Raw genomic sequence first — 17,592 nt, 5'->3', positions numbered from 1 at the left:
AATAGTTTTTAATACTGTTAGTATACTGTTAGTATTATTATTATTATGCTTTTTTAATGATCCGATCTGGCCATCACAGTGTCTTTCGAGAAAAAGTCTGACCATTGAGGACCCCTATCTACCAAAACCATGATGATAATCATCATGATGATCCAGTTATTTTGGTTGTCCAGGCCTAATGGGAAATCGCTAAGTCCTTTCTTTTGTCAATCATTTAGCATTTTTCTTGGAGAGGCAGTATAACTGACTTAGCGTATGTTTTGGTCTTACACACTGCTAGAACCCTGATATGTTGAGGTAATGCAGGTTAATATAGAAATACACTTGGAACCTTCAGTAAAAGTACAGTATCAGTAAAAAAAGCCTTCTTGAAGACAACTGGAGCTACCGCTCAGCCTTTATTTTATAGCGAAGGATAAGATAGGTGGCCATTCGTAAGACTAGAAAGAAAATGCCTAAAGCGATGAAATCCATGTAGAGTTTTGCATCTCCTACGTCCAAGAAGTGAAGAACGTCTTCAGGCTGTTGAAAACGACACACCTTGCGCGGACACTCCAGCTCTGAACGATTCATCCCATAGATGGACAGAATCACTCCTTCGAAACCATACCTGGGAAAAAAATAACAAATGATCAACTCAAGACGAGTTATTTGTTATTTGTCCAGTAAAACTTGAAGAGAAAGCTATTATTTTCTTACAGGCCATTTTTTCTGATACAGCAGAGACATTACAGTTTATGGTAGTTCATTGTTTCCTGACCCAACTGCTACAAGTGAATTTACACAAAGTAAGGTTTCCTTATTTTTAAATGGAATCATTTTTATGTAGTTAAATCTGAGAAAACTTGTCAACGAACTTCTAAATATGTTTTTTGTAACATTATTTGAGCCCTCTAGACATTAAATAACACGCCTATAGTCACTGCTATTACCCAATATAGTTGACATAATAAGAGACATTTTTTTTTTTTTTTACTAATAACTAATAGACTGTACTCAATCATGAAACAGCACGATTTATTCATTAATGGTTTTGAAAAATTTAAAATGAAGCCGCAAAATTTGAAGTGCAAAGTGGCGAGGGTTAACTGTAGTTCTGTCATGAGTTAATTCCAGAAATTTTAAAGATATTTTTGCACCACTGAAAATTATTACTGATAATTATACGTATATAATGATGAATGATTTTCGGTTTCGGTTATGTCGACAACGGCTTATGTTGACGTCAGTCGGCCAGTCCAAGATACACCACGTAACAAACACAAAGATCGTACAAAAGAGAAAGACAGTGGACCGTACCGTGACAAGGGTGCAAGACAGACCTCCCAATTTTACAGCTTAAAGAGAAGACCTGTCATTTGTCATTTCAGAATTGTGTAAATGTGACGGAAGTGGCTTTGTCACACACATCCATGCAGGCAAATCTATTCCGATTCCCAGTCTATCACCAGTCTATCAAGGACACTCAGTGTTTCTGTCTCATTTTACATTCATCACACTCATTTCTGTTTCCAACAACAAAACATAAGCATTCAAACATACCGTAGCATATTTATGACATCCACAGTCAAACATAGCACACATTACCACACACCTTATAAGGCATCTTCGCCAGTGTACTTCTGCGACATCATTGCCACCTGTGGTTGTTTTTTAGTTTTTTCATTTCCTATATTAAATGGCAAGGTACATGTTTATTATTTCTAGAACGTTGATATTTTGTTTGATATATTTTTTTACATTTTCGGAAATTGTGGTTGCAGCAGAATAACGTATTTATTTTGTGTTATTTTGGTTTTGTGGATTATTTCCCAAAAAACTAGATAAAAGTGATGTTAAATGTTCAGTTGTTCATTCATTTGTCATTTGTTATTATTTTTGCATCATTTTCTGCAAGTAAAACTATAATTATTTTCTATAAAATGTGTTTTGTGTTAACATTTTTGGGTGTCTGGAACGGATTAATTGGATTTACATTATTTTCTATGGGAGAGTTTGCTTTGGTTAGTGTCCGTTTTGGTTTGTATCGGACCTTCTGGAATGGATGAATGACCTTAACCAAGACACCCTAGGTTTGGTTCCGGTTATGTCAACAACGTTAGTCAGCCAGTCGAAGGTGGGTCGACATAAACGGGTTTAACCACATTTGCTCTGATGACCACTGCTTTACAACAATGCTGTGGTGATGTAGTGCTGCAGCTGCCTGTCGTGCAATCGGCGCAAGCTTGATGTCTTAATGCCATACAGCACTAGTATCTGTATCCAGTATCTGTCACATGGCATCTTGTTATAATACAGACCTGACATAAGACACATAAGAGATCCACTGCAGATACTTCGGAATTGTGTCAAAGCTGATAAAGAATCCAGAGAAAAGCAGCACTGGGATAGCTGTGATGGGTCCAACAAAGGTGGCCACCTGTGTACAATGGGACACATTCATACATGCACAAGGGAAAACCAAGACATGTTTTTGGACAAGTGCAGTACCTGCAGTGAGGTGGAGGCTGCGCCAACTAGCAGGCCAAGTGATTGTGCTACCAGAGAAGTGCAGATGGACAGAGCAATGAAGAGGAGGTAGCGGCTGGCTTCGGGAGGCTGCTCCGTCATCCAGTACACTATGCTGCAGTACATAATGGGGCAGATCACCTGAAAGAACACCTTCATTAACTCTTTTAAGTCTCTCGCCTACAGTATGTCCACTGAAAGGTACTACAACTTGTGTGGAAAAACTCACCTGGAATGGAATATCAGCCATGGTCTTGGCCAGATAGTATGCTTTCAAGCTGTACCAGTAGTTCAGATGCTCTCTCAAAAAGACAGGCATTTCTACAGGAACTGAAGTGTAGCAAAAGTGTAACATGTCAATACTGATCAGTCTACACAAAGCCAAAAGCTCAAGTTATCCAAAACAACACAGTGGATCTCCACTATTCACAAGGATTCCACTAGGGGACCACCTGCAAATGCCAATAAAATGCAAGTAATTGATATGCTTTTGACAACCACAGCCCCACAGATAGGAGAGCCCACCGCGATGTAATTCCAACAGCGTTATTTATGTAAGCTATTTTAATGACACCCTTATTTTTTTTACACAGTTAGACAAAATGTGACAAAGAGCGCTCTTACTTTGAAGGCCCGAATGTGTTGTGTGTGTTGAGAATGGCAATTGACTGTTGATATGCACTGGGTGCAAGAATAAACGTGCCTCTCGTCTTTTTTCACTCAGAACCTGCGTGTCGTCAGTGGGCATTGTAAAATGGTCCTTACATTAAAGCAGTAAAACACAACACGGAGAAAATATACTCATCCAGTTTGAGTCACGTGCGTGCGCACGCACACACACACACACACAAACCCACACACACACACACACACACACACAGCTAAACTAAGCGAATCCCGCTAGCTTCCATTCACGCTCCGTTACAGAGGAGTTTCCAAGGTTGTTCGCCGCCGTTTCAACATGTTTAGTAGTGTTTGTGCGGTCCCTATTAAAAGCAACCACGGTTAGAGCGGCACCGCTGTGTACACTGCCATGTCTGCATGGTAGTGTTCTCTTCTTCTCGTGGGTGGCGCGAGTCAAGTAGCAACCAGCTTTGAGGCGCACTACTGTACCTACCATGTTGGCGTGTGGCTCAGAGTTACGAACGTGACCCGACAACCGGATCGGCCCGAAGGAGTTCTGGGCTAAGAGTGTGTACGAGAATTGTGCCATTGGAGAAGTAAATGGTTGTTACACGTTGCTGTTCCTGCTTTGTCTATGCAAGACCCAAACATAACGCCCCCGTCACACTCAGAACCAATCAAGCAGAACCAGCCAGAATAAAAACGTTTCAAAATTCGCTTCACTTTCGGGACAGGATTTGAATGCCGTTTGAATATGTATCAGGAATAGGAGCTGGTGCTTCAGGGTCTTCCTGGATTTCAGCACCGCTGTACTGGGCACGCCGGAGGCTGGTGGTTCATGCATTTAGCCTCCGCATTGTCCCACAATTTGGCGTGGCAATGCGTGTCATTTATTGATGTATTTATGAAAAGCGTGAAGACTAGTTTGCGCACTGTTTGTGTTCTGTTTAGGCATAAATTACTCAATTGGCACGCAATTTGTGACGAAAAATTGAGTGCTTGGGTGCGAAATGACCACACTCCCGCACTACTTATTTACACCTTGTCAAGTAGCACACAGCTATAGTATGCGCAACGCAAATTTTTCCTGCATGGGTATGCATTGTCACCACCACTTCCCGCATTCGTGAAGCAGTCCTGGCATTATTTGGTCCCACTGTGTCCTGCATGACGTCACGCAACAGCAGGCATATACCTATACTTTCATTTATTTCTCTATATGCCAGGAAAACTACAAGATATTGAACTCCAGAGAAGAAGCTCATGCAAAAAAGAATGGTAAACCTGTATTTTCTCGCAGCTGCAGATAGAGAATGTGCAAAGAGCACGCAGGAGGCAATAAGCGAGGAAAAAAGAGGCACTTTTTCAACATCTCTGTGCTTTCCATGCCGGCGAGTTAACTTGGCCACTTTTCCTTGCTGATGACCTTTTTTCCGAATGTGGTCATTTTTTTCCCGAATGTGATCAGAATGTTTGGAATGCTGTTGGGAATACCCTAAGAGCATTTAGAATACTGTAAGAATATTTAGAATTCAGTCAGAGTGCAGTGAGAATACATTTTGAATGCTGTTTGATATTTTTCCTCGAACGTTTTTAAGATACTTAGAACATTCTTGGCATCACAAATTTCTGGAGGGTCAGTCTGTGGTCTTTTTTTCATACTCACAGGTTAACACAGTTGGCATGAGCGCACCAAACATGAGGAAGAGCATTGAGAAGAAAAGAAATCCCGTGTTGTTTAACACCTTGCCGGCATCATTTCCGATGTTCAGATACAGCAAGCCTATCAACACACCGATGGAGATGTGGGATATCAGTCTGAGATGGGTCAAAACCTGACACCAGAGGAAAAAGTAGTCAAGCTCCAGTCTCCAACCTGGATAATGATGTCATTGTGATATTTCGCTTATCTTTATAATTACCATGCTATGCTTATGGTTATTTTGTCACATACCTGGTCACGGCAAATAGTTATGAAAGTTCTCTTGAAGAGGATGCAGAACTGTGTCAGTGTGCTTGTGGCAAAAGTATGACTCTCGATGTGTCCGACAACCTGCACATAACATAACACAGACCAGTGCTTTCATTGCACACTCTGTAGTCCTGTTACATCTAATTTCAGCGTACTCTTTAAGGAAAAGTGCACTTTATTTGGAATTTCACCCATCATCCACGATCCTTATGTGAGACATGAACACTCGTCTTCTCTCTTCTGTGTGTTCTAAAGATATAAAATGATGGATTGTGGCGGGGCGCCACGGCTCATTAAAAGCTGCTACACCTTGGATTTTTTTTTTTTTACTTGAAAACAATGTTAAGTAATACAGTGTATGAATGGACAAATATATATACTGCTCAAAAAAATTAGAGAAACACTTCAAAAACACATCATATCTAAACTGGGGGAAAAATGATCTTGAATATCTTTCCTGATAATGGGATGATGTATTAGCAACAAAATGATGCCACATCATTTGATAGAAATGAAAATGATCCCCCTATAGAGGGGGGAAATCAAAGACACCCCAAAAATGAAAGTGAAAAAATGATGCAGCACACTGGTCCATTTTGCTAAAATGTCATTGTAGCAACTCAAAATGATTCTCAGTAGTTTGTGTGGCCCCCACGTGCTTGTACGCATGCCTGACAACGTCGGGGCATGCTCCTAATGAGACTACGGATGGTGTCCTGGGGGATCTCCTCCCAGATCTGGACCAGGGCATCAATGAGCTCTTGGACAGTCTGAGGAGCAACCTGGCGGCGCCGGATGGACCTAAACATAATGTCCCAGAGGTGTTCTATTGGGTTTAGGTCAGGTGAACGTGGGGGTCAGTCAATGGTATCAATTCCTTCATCCTCCAGGAACTACCTGCATACATTAGCCACATGAGGTCGGGCATCTGACAGTGCTCAGGAACAGGTCCTCCTTGTACAAAGGAGCCGATACCGATCCTGCTGAGGGTTGAAGGACCTTCTACGGCCCTGTCCAGCTCTCCTGGAGTAACTACCTGTCTCCTGGAATCTCCTCCATGCGTCCAGGTACCGCAGTGATGCCCGGTCCAGATCTGGGAGATCCCCCAGGACACCATCCGTAGTCTCATTAGGAGCATGCCCTGACGTTGTCAGGCATGCGTACAAGCACGTGGGGGCCACACAAATTACTGAGAATCATTTTGAGTTGCTACAATGACATTTTAGCAAAATGGACCAGTGTGCTGCATCATTTTTTCACTTTCATTTTTGGGGTGTCTTTGATTTCCCCCCTCTATAGGGGGATCATTTTCATTTCTATCAAATTATGTGGCATCATTTTGTTTCTAATACATCATCCCATTATCAGGAAAGATATTCAACATCATATATATATATATATATATATATATATATATATATATATATATATATATATATATAGGCTGTTCCTGTATTGGCCAACGTGCTAACCACTAGACCACCGTGCGGCCCTAAATACTATCATAAGGAACAATAATAAGAAAGCAGACTACCCTCAACATTTCATGGTTGGAAACACTAACAGGAATGACATGAATGAGGTAGTTGAAATGTTCAACAATTATTTTGGAAATATTGGACCAAAACTGGAAGAAGAAATTCCAAAACAACACGCAATGGACGAATGGAATGATATTATTGATAGGAATCTCAATTCTATGTTTCTCACTGTTGTAACTAAAAAGGAAATCACTGACATTGTCAAAAACTTTCAGGCAAAAACATCAACAGATTGTCATGAAATCGAAATGGAAACAATTAAAATGGTCATCAATGAGATCGTAGAACCATTAACATGTATTAGTAACTTATCATTTCAGACTGGAAAATTTCCCAGCAAAGTGAAAATAGCCAAAGTGGTTCAAATTTTTTTAAAAGGAGATAAACATCAATTCACAAACTATCGACCAGTTTCCTTGTTTCCTCAATTTTCTAAAATTATGGAGAAGCTATTTAATCATAGGTTGGACAAATTTATCAATGAGAATGAATTACTAGCAGGTAGTCAATACGGATACAGAGCTTACATTTCAACTTCTATGGCACTGATCGAAATCACGGAGGAAATTACTAATGCTATAGACAACAGAAGATTTGCAGCTGCAGTATTTATGGATCTGACAAAAGCTTACGATACAATTAATCACAATATTTTAACATCAAAATTAGAAAGGTATGGAATTAGAGGATTAGTTTGTAATTGGGTTAAAAGCTACCTAGCAAACAGGAAGCAATTTGTAAAGCTAGGAGAATATACATCTGGGAGTTTAAATACTACGTGTGGAGTACCCCAGAGGGTCAATACTAGGACCAAAACTGTAACAAAGTAACAAAGTAACAAAGGACTTAAAGTTGGTATTATTTGCGGATAATATCACTGCCTTTTGTTCTGGGGAAAGCACACAAGAACTCATTAAAAAGGTCAAGGATGAAATGGTCATTTTGAAGTCACAGTTTGACAGAAACAGATTATCCTTGAACCTAAGTAAAACTAAAATAATGCTATTTGGAAATAGCAGAATGGATACGTACGATCAAATACACATAAATGGAGTGGACATTAAAAGAGTGAAAGAATACAAATTCCTGGGGATCATAATAGACAAAAAAATGAGTTGGAAATCTCATATTAAATATATACAACAAAAGGTGGCGAGAAATATTTCAATATTGAATAAAGCAAAATATGTTCTTGATCAAAAATCACTCCACACTCTGTACTGTTCCGTAGTATTAGCATATTTAATGTATTGTGTGGAGATTTGGGGTAATAATTACAAAACCAATCTTCACTCACTCACTGTACTGCAAAAAAGATCGGTGAGGATCATTCATAATACCAAGCATAGAGAACATACAAACCCTTTATTTAGGCTCTGATTCTCCTTGGCTCAATCACTAGCCATGACTAGCCATGGTCTGCACTGTATTTGTTTACTGAGTAGCTGCATAGCGAAACACACTTCCTGTCCCTCACTCCATGTGTACCGTGTGTGAAATCGGAACCAAAAGTTCTGTACTAAAAAATCTGATTACTAACCCTATCCCTAACCCCCAACCTTTAACCTAACCTAAACCCATAACACCAAACCCCTAACCCCCCAATCCTAACACCCTAACACTAACCCCTAACCCTCCAACCCTAACCAGCAACTTACCTAGTTGGTAAAAAAAACAATTATAAAAAAAAGAGGACCTCTCGGGAATCTCAGACCTCAATAGCATTTTAGATTTTTTACTATTCACTTTAACCATTTCTCTGCTGTTTAAAATAGTACTGATGCTGCGGTCGATCGGCCACCGATTAGTATTGGCCAACTTCAAAACACGTGATCGGCATATGCCGATGATGCTTTTCAAAGCCGATCACAAAAGCCAATCGCTGTGTGGCGGCGACATGACAATTCACGTTATAACAAAGACATGACATTCATGTGCGTGTGATGTGTCACGTAGGGTTCCCAACACCCATCGTGAGCTGACAAGGAACGCACTTTGTCCAGTATTGCCACGGGAATAAACACTAATCTGTAAAACCTCAATGGTTTCTGTTTGACAGCTTGACACAGGCCAACTAACTACGTAGCTAGCTAGAATTACCTGCCTAGTTTCTTGTCTTCAGACTCCGAATGTAACTTTTTATCACAGTGACATTTTGCTTTTAAAACAAACAAGCAATGTGGTTTGGAGCTTGTTTTTGTCCCACGGGGAAGTGGGAGTGTCCAAGGTGCTTATTTCACAAGATAAAGCTCACTTTACATTGAATTTGACTTAAATCCACGTTTTCGCAATTAAAACTCTCAGTCAAGAAAACAAATGAACAGCAGTTATAGCCACCAAGTAACGTTAGCTTATTTGATCAAGTACGTTCCTTAATGTGGTGTACATAAAGTGATGCTATAGTCTTGTCATTAACCTGAGGGCTGAGGTCCAGCGGCAACCCCCTTGCTATACTCTTTAGCTTGATCACGTGTGGGGCCGCGAGTATCACACCTGTAGAGGGCGCCCATCTGCCACACACGTATGTGATCAATTGATGAGGATTTGATGAGCGCTGAGCATTAGATAGTACATAGAAAATCTGACAAGCGATAACGCTTTTGCTCCTTTTGCTCGCCAGCGGCTGCCTCCTGTTCATTGCTCTGCCCCCAGCATGTGTTTGCCTCGCTCCATTGTGTGTAGCTGTTGTCATTTCAGTTCATTCTAAAACTGATGCACACCAGCAATTTGTTTACTTCCCACCTTTGGGTGTTTTGTTGTGCCGTTGCTATCACACTGGTTCTTCTCTTCAACTGCACACATTCCACCTTGGACCGCCTCAAATAAAACAGGGTTCAAATCTCCATACTCTCCCGATGCCACTTCAATGACTGAATAAGAATCAGAAAGACGTACAGTTACTGGAAGGGTACAATTATGAAATGTGGTGATCTTCAAACCTTTAGTGCACGTACTGAAGTCTGCAGGGTTGTGATATGTAGGACAGTAAAGTCCCAGTCCCTTCAAATAGGGGATGAGGTAGGGGACTGTGCCTTTGTAGATACACTGACCCTGTCCCAGAATGTAGAGCTGTGTAGATTTATTCAATTAATCACACTGAGCTTTAAAACATAAGGAAAAGTGCAAAATAGTAGACATCTTTGTGACATCACAGAGACATACTGAAAGCCAAATAGATACAGTATATCACGAGGACTGGTCTAAAACAAGATATAAAATACAAACAAAACTAATCTCAAAGTTAGAAACAGGTTTAAAGAATGGGGAAAGTACATAGTAAAAGTAACAAAAGGTACAGGGAAGGGCAGATGGTTTGAGTACTGTGTTTCCACAGACTTTAAATGCATTATTACATAACAGAAGTCATTAAAAAAATGATTCAAAACAAAACAAAGGATCCACACACAGAAACTACACACCACATTCACGATTCAGCATTCATGGCACAGCACTTTACCAATTTTTTGTTCAAAAAATTATTTTCTTTCAGTGTTTTCCTCTCAAAATAGGCTTGTTTTCTTCGCCGCAGACAACACAGCGTTCGGCAGTCCTTGAACGCACCATAGTAAAGTATTGAGATGCAAAAGTTTGTTTAACTTTGACAGTCAATCTGACATTATCATTGATTAGTGGTGAGTAGGTATACATGTTATACTTTAAAAGTGTTTAATAAGTGTGTGAGACATATTTAGGGCTTAAACCTGGATTGTGTCTCGAGTTAACAATGGCAAATGCAAAAAAATTTAAAAGCTGTGAGGGTTGGGGTGGGCATTTATATATTTGTATATTTTGTAAGAACAGTGGGGGTGTCATGAGACACTCAGTTCACAAGACGAGATGATACACAAGATTGGGTCTACGAGAACAAGACGAGACAAGATCTTAAAGGAAAACTGCATTTTTGGGGGAGAATTTTGCCCATACAAGAGCACACGTCTTTCTCTTTTCTGTGTGCGTTATAACGATGCACGTCATGGGGCTCACCTATTTTGACTATAAAGCGCTCTAAAAACCTCAAAGGTTTTATGGGTTTATATCTATGCTGTGACTATGCAGTAACAGGCACATTCATGATATTATGTAATACTTCCAGTATATTGCCATATTTTGATCATATTAAAAATCATCGGAAGTGCTCTCCTGAGCGCATTGATTTCACATCGTCCCTAGATAGGAACAAGCTCTACTTCCGTCAACAACAAGCACATGTCTGCACTAAGTACTAATCATGGCAGACTTTGTGAGAACTGCTGACGTTGACTACTTTTGTACAAATGAGAATCCAGAACCATGAGGATTCAGAACCTTATCTTTTTGAGCCTGAACATACGGAGGATGAGCCACAGGTTTTAGAATCAGAGGCCGCAAGAAGAGAGAGTGAAACTTCATAGCAGATGAGGGGGGGTAAGTCATTACACCAGTATGACTTGGTGGTGTAAATGTGGAGATTCCCAGGCCATGCGATAGAAATGGAGTGTTTCTGCTGCACTGAGTGGCATACATTGTTACCATGGATGGAAAAGTTTGGTGTGTATGGCAAGAAGGACATTGCAAGATAGAAACTTTTTTCACCTACCCAAAATAAACTAGAAAAGACGTCCAAGACCAGCTGGACCAGACGGACAGCTGTCCATGGAGTAAGTCACCATGATATTGATTATGACACATGGAGCACATAGCACATGATATCACAACACAGTCCATCTGGCTATTTATAAACAAAACATGAAATGTAGGCTAATACTTTACACATGATTTGGTTGTCTCTTCCTAGTTATTCATATGCTTTCCTAGTCAGTACAAATGGTGTCCTTTCACATTGTTTTGAACACCACGTGGTAGTGGCGTGAGGCACTGCATCACTATGCCAGAAAAATAGTTCTTTGTGTTAGCTGCTACTATAACGTCGCTGTAGCTTGGTTTATATAAAGTCACTTATGTAAATAGAACATTGGTGTTTTTTGGAGGTGTTTTTTTAGAGCTTCATAATTTAAATGGGTGTGTCCCGTTGTTAGATTCCACTGCTAGCTGTTTTTTTGGTGTTTTTTCTCTCTTTAGGACGCACATAAAAGAGAAAGAGTGTGGTCATGTTTCACATTAGGATTGTGGATGATGGGCAAAATTCCCAAAAAATGGCAGTTTTCCTTCAACATTATTTTTAATCTACTAATTTAATTTCTATGTTACCGTGCATTGCTCAGAGTGCAGAGGCTCTTCTGCACTCTGTGTGAATGCCAGCTGCCCCGCCTCCACCCATTGAGACAAAGACTGTATGACTGACAAAAGGACTCACGCCGTTCATGCAGTTGTTCTATGCAACAAACGCATCAAGGTGCTGAAACCAATACAGCGAGTGAACCCTCTTCCTGCCTGTTTGGAGGCGAGAGAAACACACGCAGAGCAGCGAAGTGTACAAGCGTAATTAAGGGTCAAAATATGTGCAGAGTATAAAAAATACAATACGTGTTGGCAGGTCTGATATCAAAATTATGCACATGTGTTTTAGTGTTAGTATGCAACACAACTTTTCATGAATGAATTCCTTTTTGGAAGATGCACACCTTGTCAAACATCTCAAACAGTTTGGCACTTGGCTGGTGGATAGTGCAGATGATAGTCCGTTCTCCCAGCGCAAGAGAACGCATTAGGGACACCACCTGATGGCATGACGCACTGTCTAAGCCACTGCAGAGAAAACAAAGAGTCAAGCTGAAAGAACACATGGGAAGTAATGTGAACAGAAACAGGTTTAACCATGAGCAATCTAGTGAGGTGATTAAGTGGCTGAACAAACCTGAACATTTATCTTCTTCTCATTCCACTGTATTGTCATGGTTTTGATATACAGTGAAAAAGCATGTCCAAACTTTTTACAGGTCAGTTCTGCTTTTTCTGCTTTGAGATTTTTGTTCTTTATGGAGATGACATAGTGGAACCAGTCTAGGTTTTCATCCCGTGGATTGGCTGACTCACGTTATCATAAGCAGTTGTCAACATGACAGAGATACTGTATGTGCTGACTAACTCTGCCAGGCACATATGGAGAACAGGTTATAATAAAGGAGTTTTGGGCCTACGGCAGTGTGTTGACGCAAATTTCCTCCATTTGTGCCAAATTGAAATGGATGCATTTTCTTAGTCCAATCCACAAAAAATCATAAAATTCACACTAAGGGATGCGACAGCGGTGTGCGGTTCATTATTACACAGCCACTAACCGCAAAGGTGTGCTGTAATGATCCACTCGCAAGAAAAAACAGTGTTGCAAGGAGCTTTTGCTATAACAAAACTCCTCTTTGTGACTGGCTCCAAGTCAGCCCTTCCAATAGCTCAAAAATGGCATTGCTGGATAGTTTTTATTGTGAGAGCAACTTTTAAAAAATGAAAATGGCCAAGAGTTACAAATTTTTGTGGCCACAGAGGTTCTTTGTCATGTCAAACAAACTCTACGGACGCTTATGTTATGGCGTTGCGGTTCCATACAACCTATGTCTTTCGTACATTTTGCTAGTGTCAGGTTTGGGCAAAATGCCAATTTTTTCGTATGTCACACTTGCAGACTCCGTGTGTGTGTGTCATGTGCCACACGTGCACCACTCGTATGTAATTAGAGCAAATATTCAGATATTTCGTGCTCCATGCGTGTAGAGTAAGTCGGTCGTGTGTTGCCCATACAGCGAGAGTGCATCAATCACAGGAAAACTGGGGTGTATAAAGCTGCAGGGGTTTGCTTTATATGCTTGAAAAAATTTGAGTGGAGAAAGTGACGTAGGTCTTGCGCATGTGCAGAACCAATGATGTTTCCGGTATGGAGGTTATGTGGTTGGTACGCACAACATACAACTTGCGCATAGTTCTAGCAACCTTCATATGAAGCCCACACGGAACACAAGGCCAGTACTTTTATTGCAAGTTTGACAATGTTGGTCTTACAACTTACGTGCGTTGGCTGTATGAATGAAGCGACAAACGTACATCCGATCAGCGTCAGATTTTGTGCGTTGTACGCACGTTCCACTTACAGGTTCTTACTCCTTCGAGTTCACCACAACTACAATGGTCTTGGGCTGCTTTGCTGCTTTAGGACCTGAAAGGCTTACTTTGATAAATGGAGCCATTGACGAGTATTTAAATTTCTTTTATGATCTGAAACATTTAAGTTTGACAAACATGCAAAAAAACAAGAAATCAGGAGGGGGGAAACACTTTTTCACACCACTACTACGTTCTACACAAGCAAAAAAAAACCAGCGATTTGGGGAACGCAGCAAATTGTACAAAAAGTCATACATCCAGTTGTGACCTAGGCTTAAGTGTCCACATTTAACACATGGTTTGGATGGAAGTATCTGTCATTGACATTGCTCTGCTTCTTCCTAGTACCTTTCTGACATGTTGAATGGTGTAAACGTTCCTTAATGTCAACCATTCAGCATGTCTAAAACAAATAAATCATCAACCATTAATGAGTTTAACTGTCTTACCTGGTGGGTTCATCAAAGAACATAATTGGTGGGTTGTTGACCAGTTCAAGGGCAATGCTGAGCCTTTTACACTGACCCCCTGACAGTGAGTCAGTGCGAGTATGAGCACAGTCAAGAAGTCCTAAGGCAATCAGAATCTCGTTCACCTACACAGAGACAGACGGACAGCAAGAGGGATGAAGGTGAATTTGGGGATAACGAGAACAACACTCAGACTTTGTATTTATGGCTTTCCATGCTCAAAAATAAAAATACCAGTGTGGAGGATGGGCTTAAACATTGGCAAAGGAAAGGACAGCAGATCCTTGCTTTTTGCAGGAGTTATGTTCCAGATCTCCAGCAAATGGCAAAAATCCACGGGTAATTGAGATGCACATAAAAATGTCTATTTTTTTTCCCACATCGCTAGCTTGTTTGGGCTAACTTTTCCAACTTTTCCTGTCAAGATCCAATAAAATTTGCGGTGTGATTTAGAATATGTGACTTTTTTTTTTACAAAACTCTGTTAGGGCCCTATCAGATCTGTTGTATTTTTTCCGAAATTCCGTAAAATTTTTTAGAATTAAGTTTTTTACCTTTTTAATTTATATTACCAGTGTAGTGTGTGCTATTTGGGTTAATGAATAAAATGTCCATGAATGAAATGCAAACATCCTTACATTTATTGATGTGATACATCATTGGCCCATTTTGTCCAATAATTCAGAAATGGATGCAGCTTGGCTAACTTTTCTAATGGAATGTCAGCCTCAGCAGATATTGCTACAAAATCTTCAACAAAGTGTAATGCCCGTGCTTGTGATTAAGAAACATGTAGTCACATATGTAATTCCAATCACGTTATTAATGTAAGATATTTTTATGACACCCTTATTTTGTTTACACAGATAGACAAATGTGACAAAGAGCGCTCTTATTTGTGCTGCGTCTCGTCTTTTTTCACTCACAACCTGCACGTCGTCAGTGGGCATTTTAAAATGGTCCTTACATTATAAAATGACCCTTTTTCAAGCGGTAAAACACTGTGAAAAAATACTCATTCAGCCTGAGTTGCGCGCGCGCACACACACACACACATACGCACAGCTGCACTAGCATGCTCTGCTAAACCCCGAAAGTTTCCATTCACGCGCCGGAAGAGTGGGCAGTCTGAGCACAGCGAAAGGGGAACTACCGCTGTAGCTACGGAGCCAAATATCCTAATAACGTCCAACGTGAAGCTAACTTCACCACGGTACATGGTTCTGCAGGGAGCACGCCGGGAAAATGGGGCACCGGACGACCGAATTCGGTCCCTGTATGACCGGTGTCAGACTTTGGTTCGCATTGCCAGCAATAAGTCAGACCAGTTTCCAGTGAGGGTTGGACTCCACCAGGACTGCCCTTCATCACCGATTCTGTTACTTTTATGGACAGAATTTCTAGGTCCTTCTTGGTGGCTGCACAAGTGGGTCTCTCCTTTTTGCAGATGATGTGGCCGTGACCTTCAACTCTCACTGGATCGCTTTGCAGCCGAGTGTGAAGCGGCCAGGATCAGAATTAGCACCTCCCAAGTCCGAGTCCATGGTTCTTGCCTGGAAAATGGTGGAGTGCCATCGCCGGGCTGGGGATGAGATCCTGCCCCAAGTGGAGGAGTGCAAATACATTGGGGTCTTGTTCACGAGTGAGGGAAGGATGGAACATGAGATCGACAGGCAGATTGGTCCGGCGTCTTCAGTGATGCAGATTTCGCATTGGTCCGTTGTGGTGAAGAGGGAGCTGAGCTGAAAGGCAAAGTTCTTCATTTACCGGTCGATCTACAGTACGTTCCTACCCTCACCTATGGTCATTAGGTTTGGGTAGTGACCGAAAGGATAAGCGGCCAAAATTAGTTTTCTCCGTAGGGTGGCTGGGCTCTCCCTTAGAGATAGTGTGAGAAGCACTGTCATCCGGGAGAAGCTCGGAGTAGAAGTGCTGGTCCTCCACATTGAGAAAAGCTACATGCTCGGGCATCTAGTCAGGATGTCTCGGGGAAGTCAGGCCTCGGGGAAGCCCCAGGACACATTGGAGAGACTATGCTTCTCAACTGGTCTGGGAACACCTTGGGATCCGCTGGACGAAATGGCCGGGGAGAGGGAAGTTTAGGCTTCCCTGCTTAGGCTCCTGCCCCTGCGAAGATGGATAGATGGATGGATGGATGAATGTAAATGAATAATTAATGTAGGTAATTTATTTATTTTAGGCCCTGCAATATTGTTTTGAAGTAGGTAGTATCAGGTAGCGTCAATATAGCCATACTAATATACACCAACAGAAAAAGCAGAGGACAAAATCATACAAAATATGTGAAAATGGTATTTTCAAACAAATCAAAGAAAAATAAGTAAAATAAGAAAACCATTAAAATAAATGATTAATTATGAAGAATCACTATAAGAATGAAAACTTTATTCACACATGTCTCCATTTCCGATCGGTCATCCTTTCAACAGAAAAACAGTTCAGACAAACCTTACCTCAAAGTATCAATATTTTGATGTGAGAATCGATTTCAGAGCATGAAGAGCTGGTATCGGATGTATCGATAATTCAGTATTGAGCCGCACACCACTGCTTTTAAGCCACTAGGTTGTGTGAAAACAGTTACTTGTTTAACAGCGCTGATCACGCCCTGAACTCCATTTAGGAAATGTGTTTTTTTCACATTTACCTGTTTGGTAATTTATTATTGCTTGACTAATCAAAAAATGTTGTCACTGACTTAAGTTTTTGTTGTGTTACCTGATTTCGGCTGTGTTATTTTCTTTAATTGTCTCTGTTATATCTTTGTAATGGTTTCTAGGCTCAATGCTAACCAGTAGTAGAACTTATATTGCAAGCTACACTGTCTGATTGAAATGATATTGAATCTAACAACAGAATTATGAATGACTAGTGTAATGATATATTGAACTGAACTGTGCATTATTGAAAAACTTGTATACCAGTCAACTTTTTTGACAAAGTGAATAAGAATATTAATGCATGTTTCTGGCATCTCTAGGTGGCAATGCCAGTCATTTATTTATGTTATGCCTGAAAAGTGTCTGTTTACGCATAAATTACCCACATGGCACGTAATTCGTGACCAAAAATGGTGCGCATTGTCAGGAAATGACCACCCGAATGCACGCCTTATTTACACCTTATCAAGTACCTTATCTAGTGCATGACAATAGTACACGTGACGCACAATGTTCCCACATGGGTATGCATTGTCATCACCACTTCCCGCATCCGTGAGGTAGTCGTGGCATTATTTGGTCCCGCTGTGTCCCGTGTGACGCCACGCAATAGCAGGAATCATCCCATAGCTGTATTAATTAATTCCTCTATTTGCAAGAAACCGACAGATGCTTAACTTCATGCAATAAATGAAGATAGGTCTATATTTTCTCACATGTTTGTCTGCAGGTACAGAATGAGCAAATAGCCATAAATAAGG

General features: G+C 40.7%; 1 protein-coding gene across 4 annotated transcripts in view; it reads right to left on the bottom strand.

Moving 5' to 3' along the window:
• Window positions 1–384: 384 nt before the first annotated feature.
• Window positions 385–17,592, bottom strand: part of LOC129191586 (ATP-binding cassette sub-family G member 4-like) — a 30,520-nt gene continuing 13,312 nt past the window's right edge. The window contains exons 5-17 of one of the 4 annotated variants that reach the window (XM_054795059.1): window positions 14,130–14,275; window positions 12,207–12,330; window positions 9,600–9,714; window positions 9,388–9,515; window positions 7,548–7,554; window positions 6,217–6,245; window positions 5,848–5,864; window positions 5,087–5,165; window positions 4,799–4,967; window positions 2,738–2,838; window positions 2,491–2,649; window positions 2,301–2,419; window positions 385–610 (exon numbers count right to left, since the gene is read on the bottom strand). In XM_054795059.1, the coding sequence (XP_054651034.1) occupies window positions 385–610; window positions 2,301–2,419; window positions 2,491–2,649; window positions 2,738–2,838; window positions 4,799–4,967; window positions 5,087–5,165; window positions 5,848–5,864; window positions 6,217–6,245; window positions 7,548–7,554; window positions 9,388–9,515; window positions 9,600–9,714; window positions 12,207–12,330; window positions 14,130–14,275 (1,419 nt within the window). Of the gene's footprint in view, window positions 611–2,300; window positions 2,420–2,490; window positions 2,650–2,737; window positions 2,839–4,798; window positions 4,968–5,086; window positions 5,213–5,847; window positions 5,865–6,216; window positions 6,246–7,547; window positions 7,555–7,928; window positions 7,942–9,365; window positions 9,516–9,599; window positions 9,715–12,206; window positions 12,331–14,129; window positions 14,276–17,592 lie in introns of all 4 variants that reach the window. The other 3 variants (XM_054795058.1, XM_054795056.1, XM_054795057.1) reach the window with 3 other exon arrangements.

This window comes from Dunckerocampus dactyliophorus, chromosome 12, assembly GCF_027744805.1.
Source record: "Dunckerocampus dactyliophorus isolate RoL2022-P2 chromosome 12, RoL_Ddac_1.1, whole genome shotgun sequence".
In the NCBI taxonomy this organism is placed as follows: domain Eukaryota; kingdom Metazoa; phylum Chordata; class Actinopteri; order Syngnathiformes; family Syngnathidae; genus Dunckerocampus; species Dunckerocampus dactyliophorus.
Note: the sequence above shows the minus strand (reverse complement) of the source record. Positions and strands in the feature narration are given on the sequence as shown.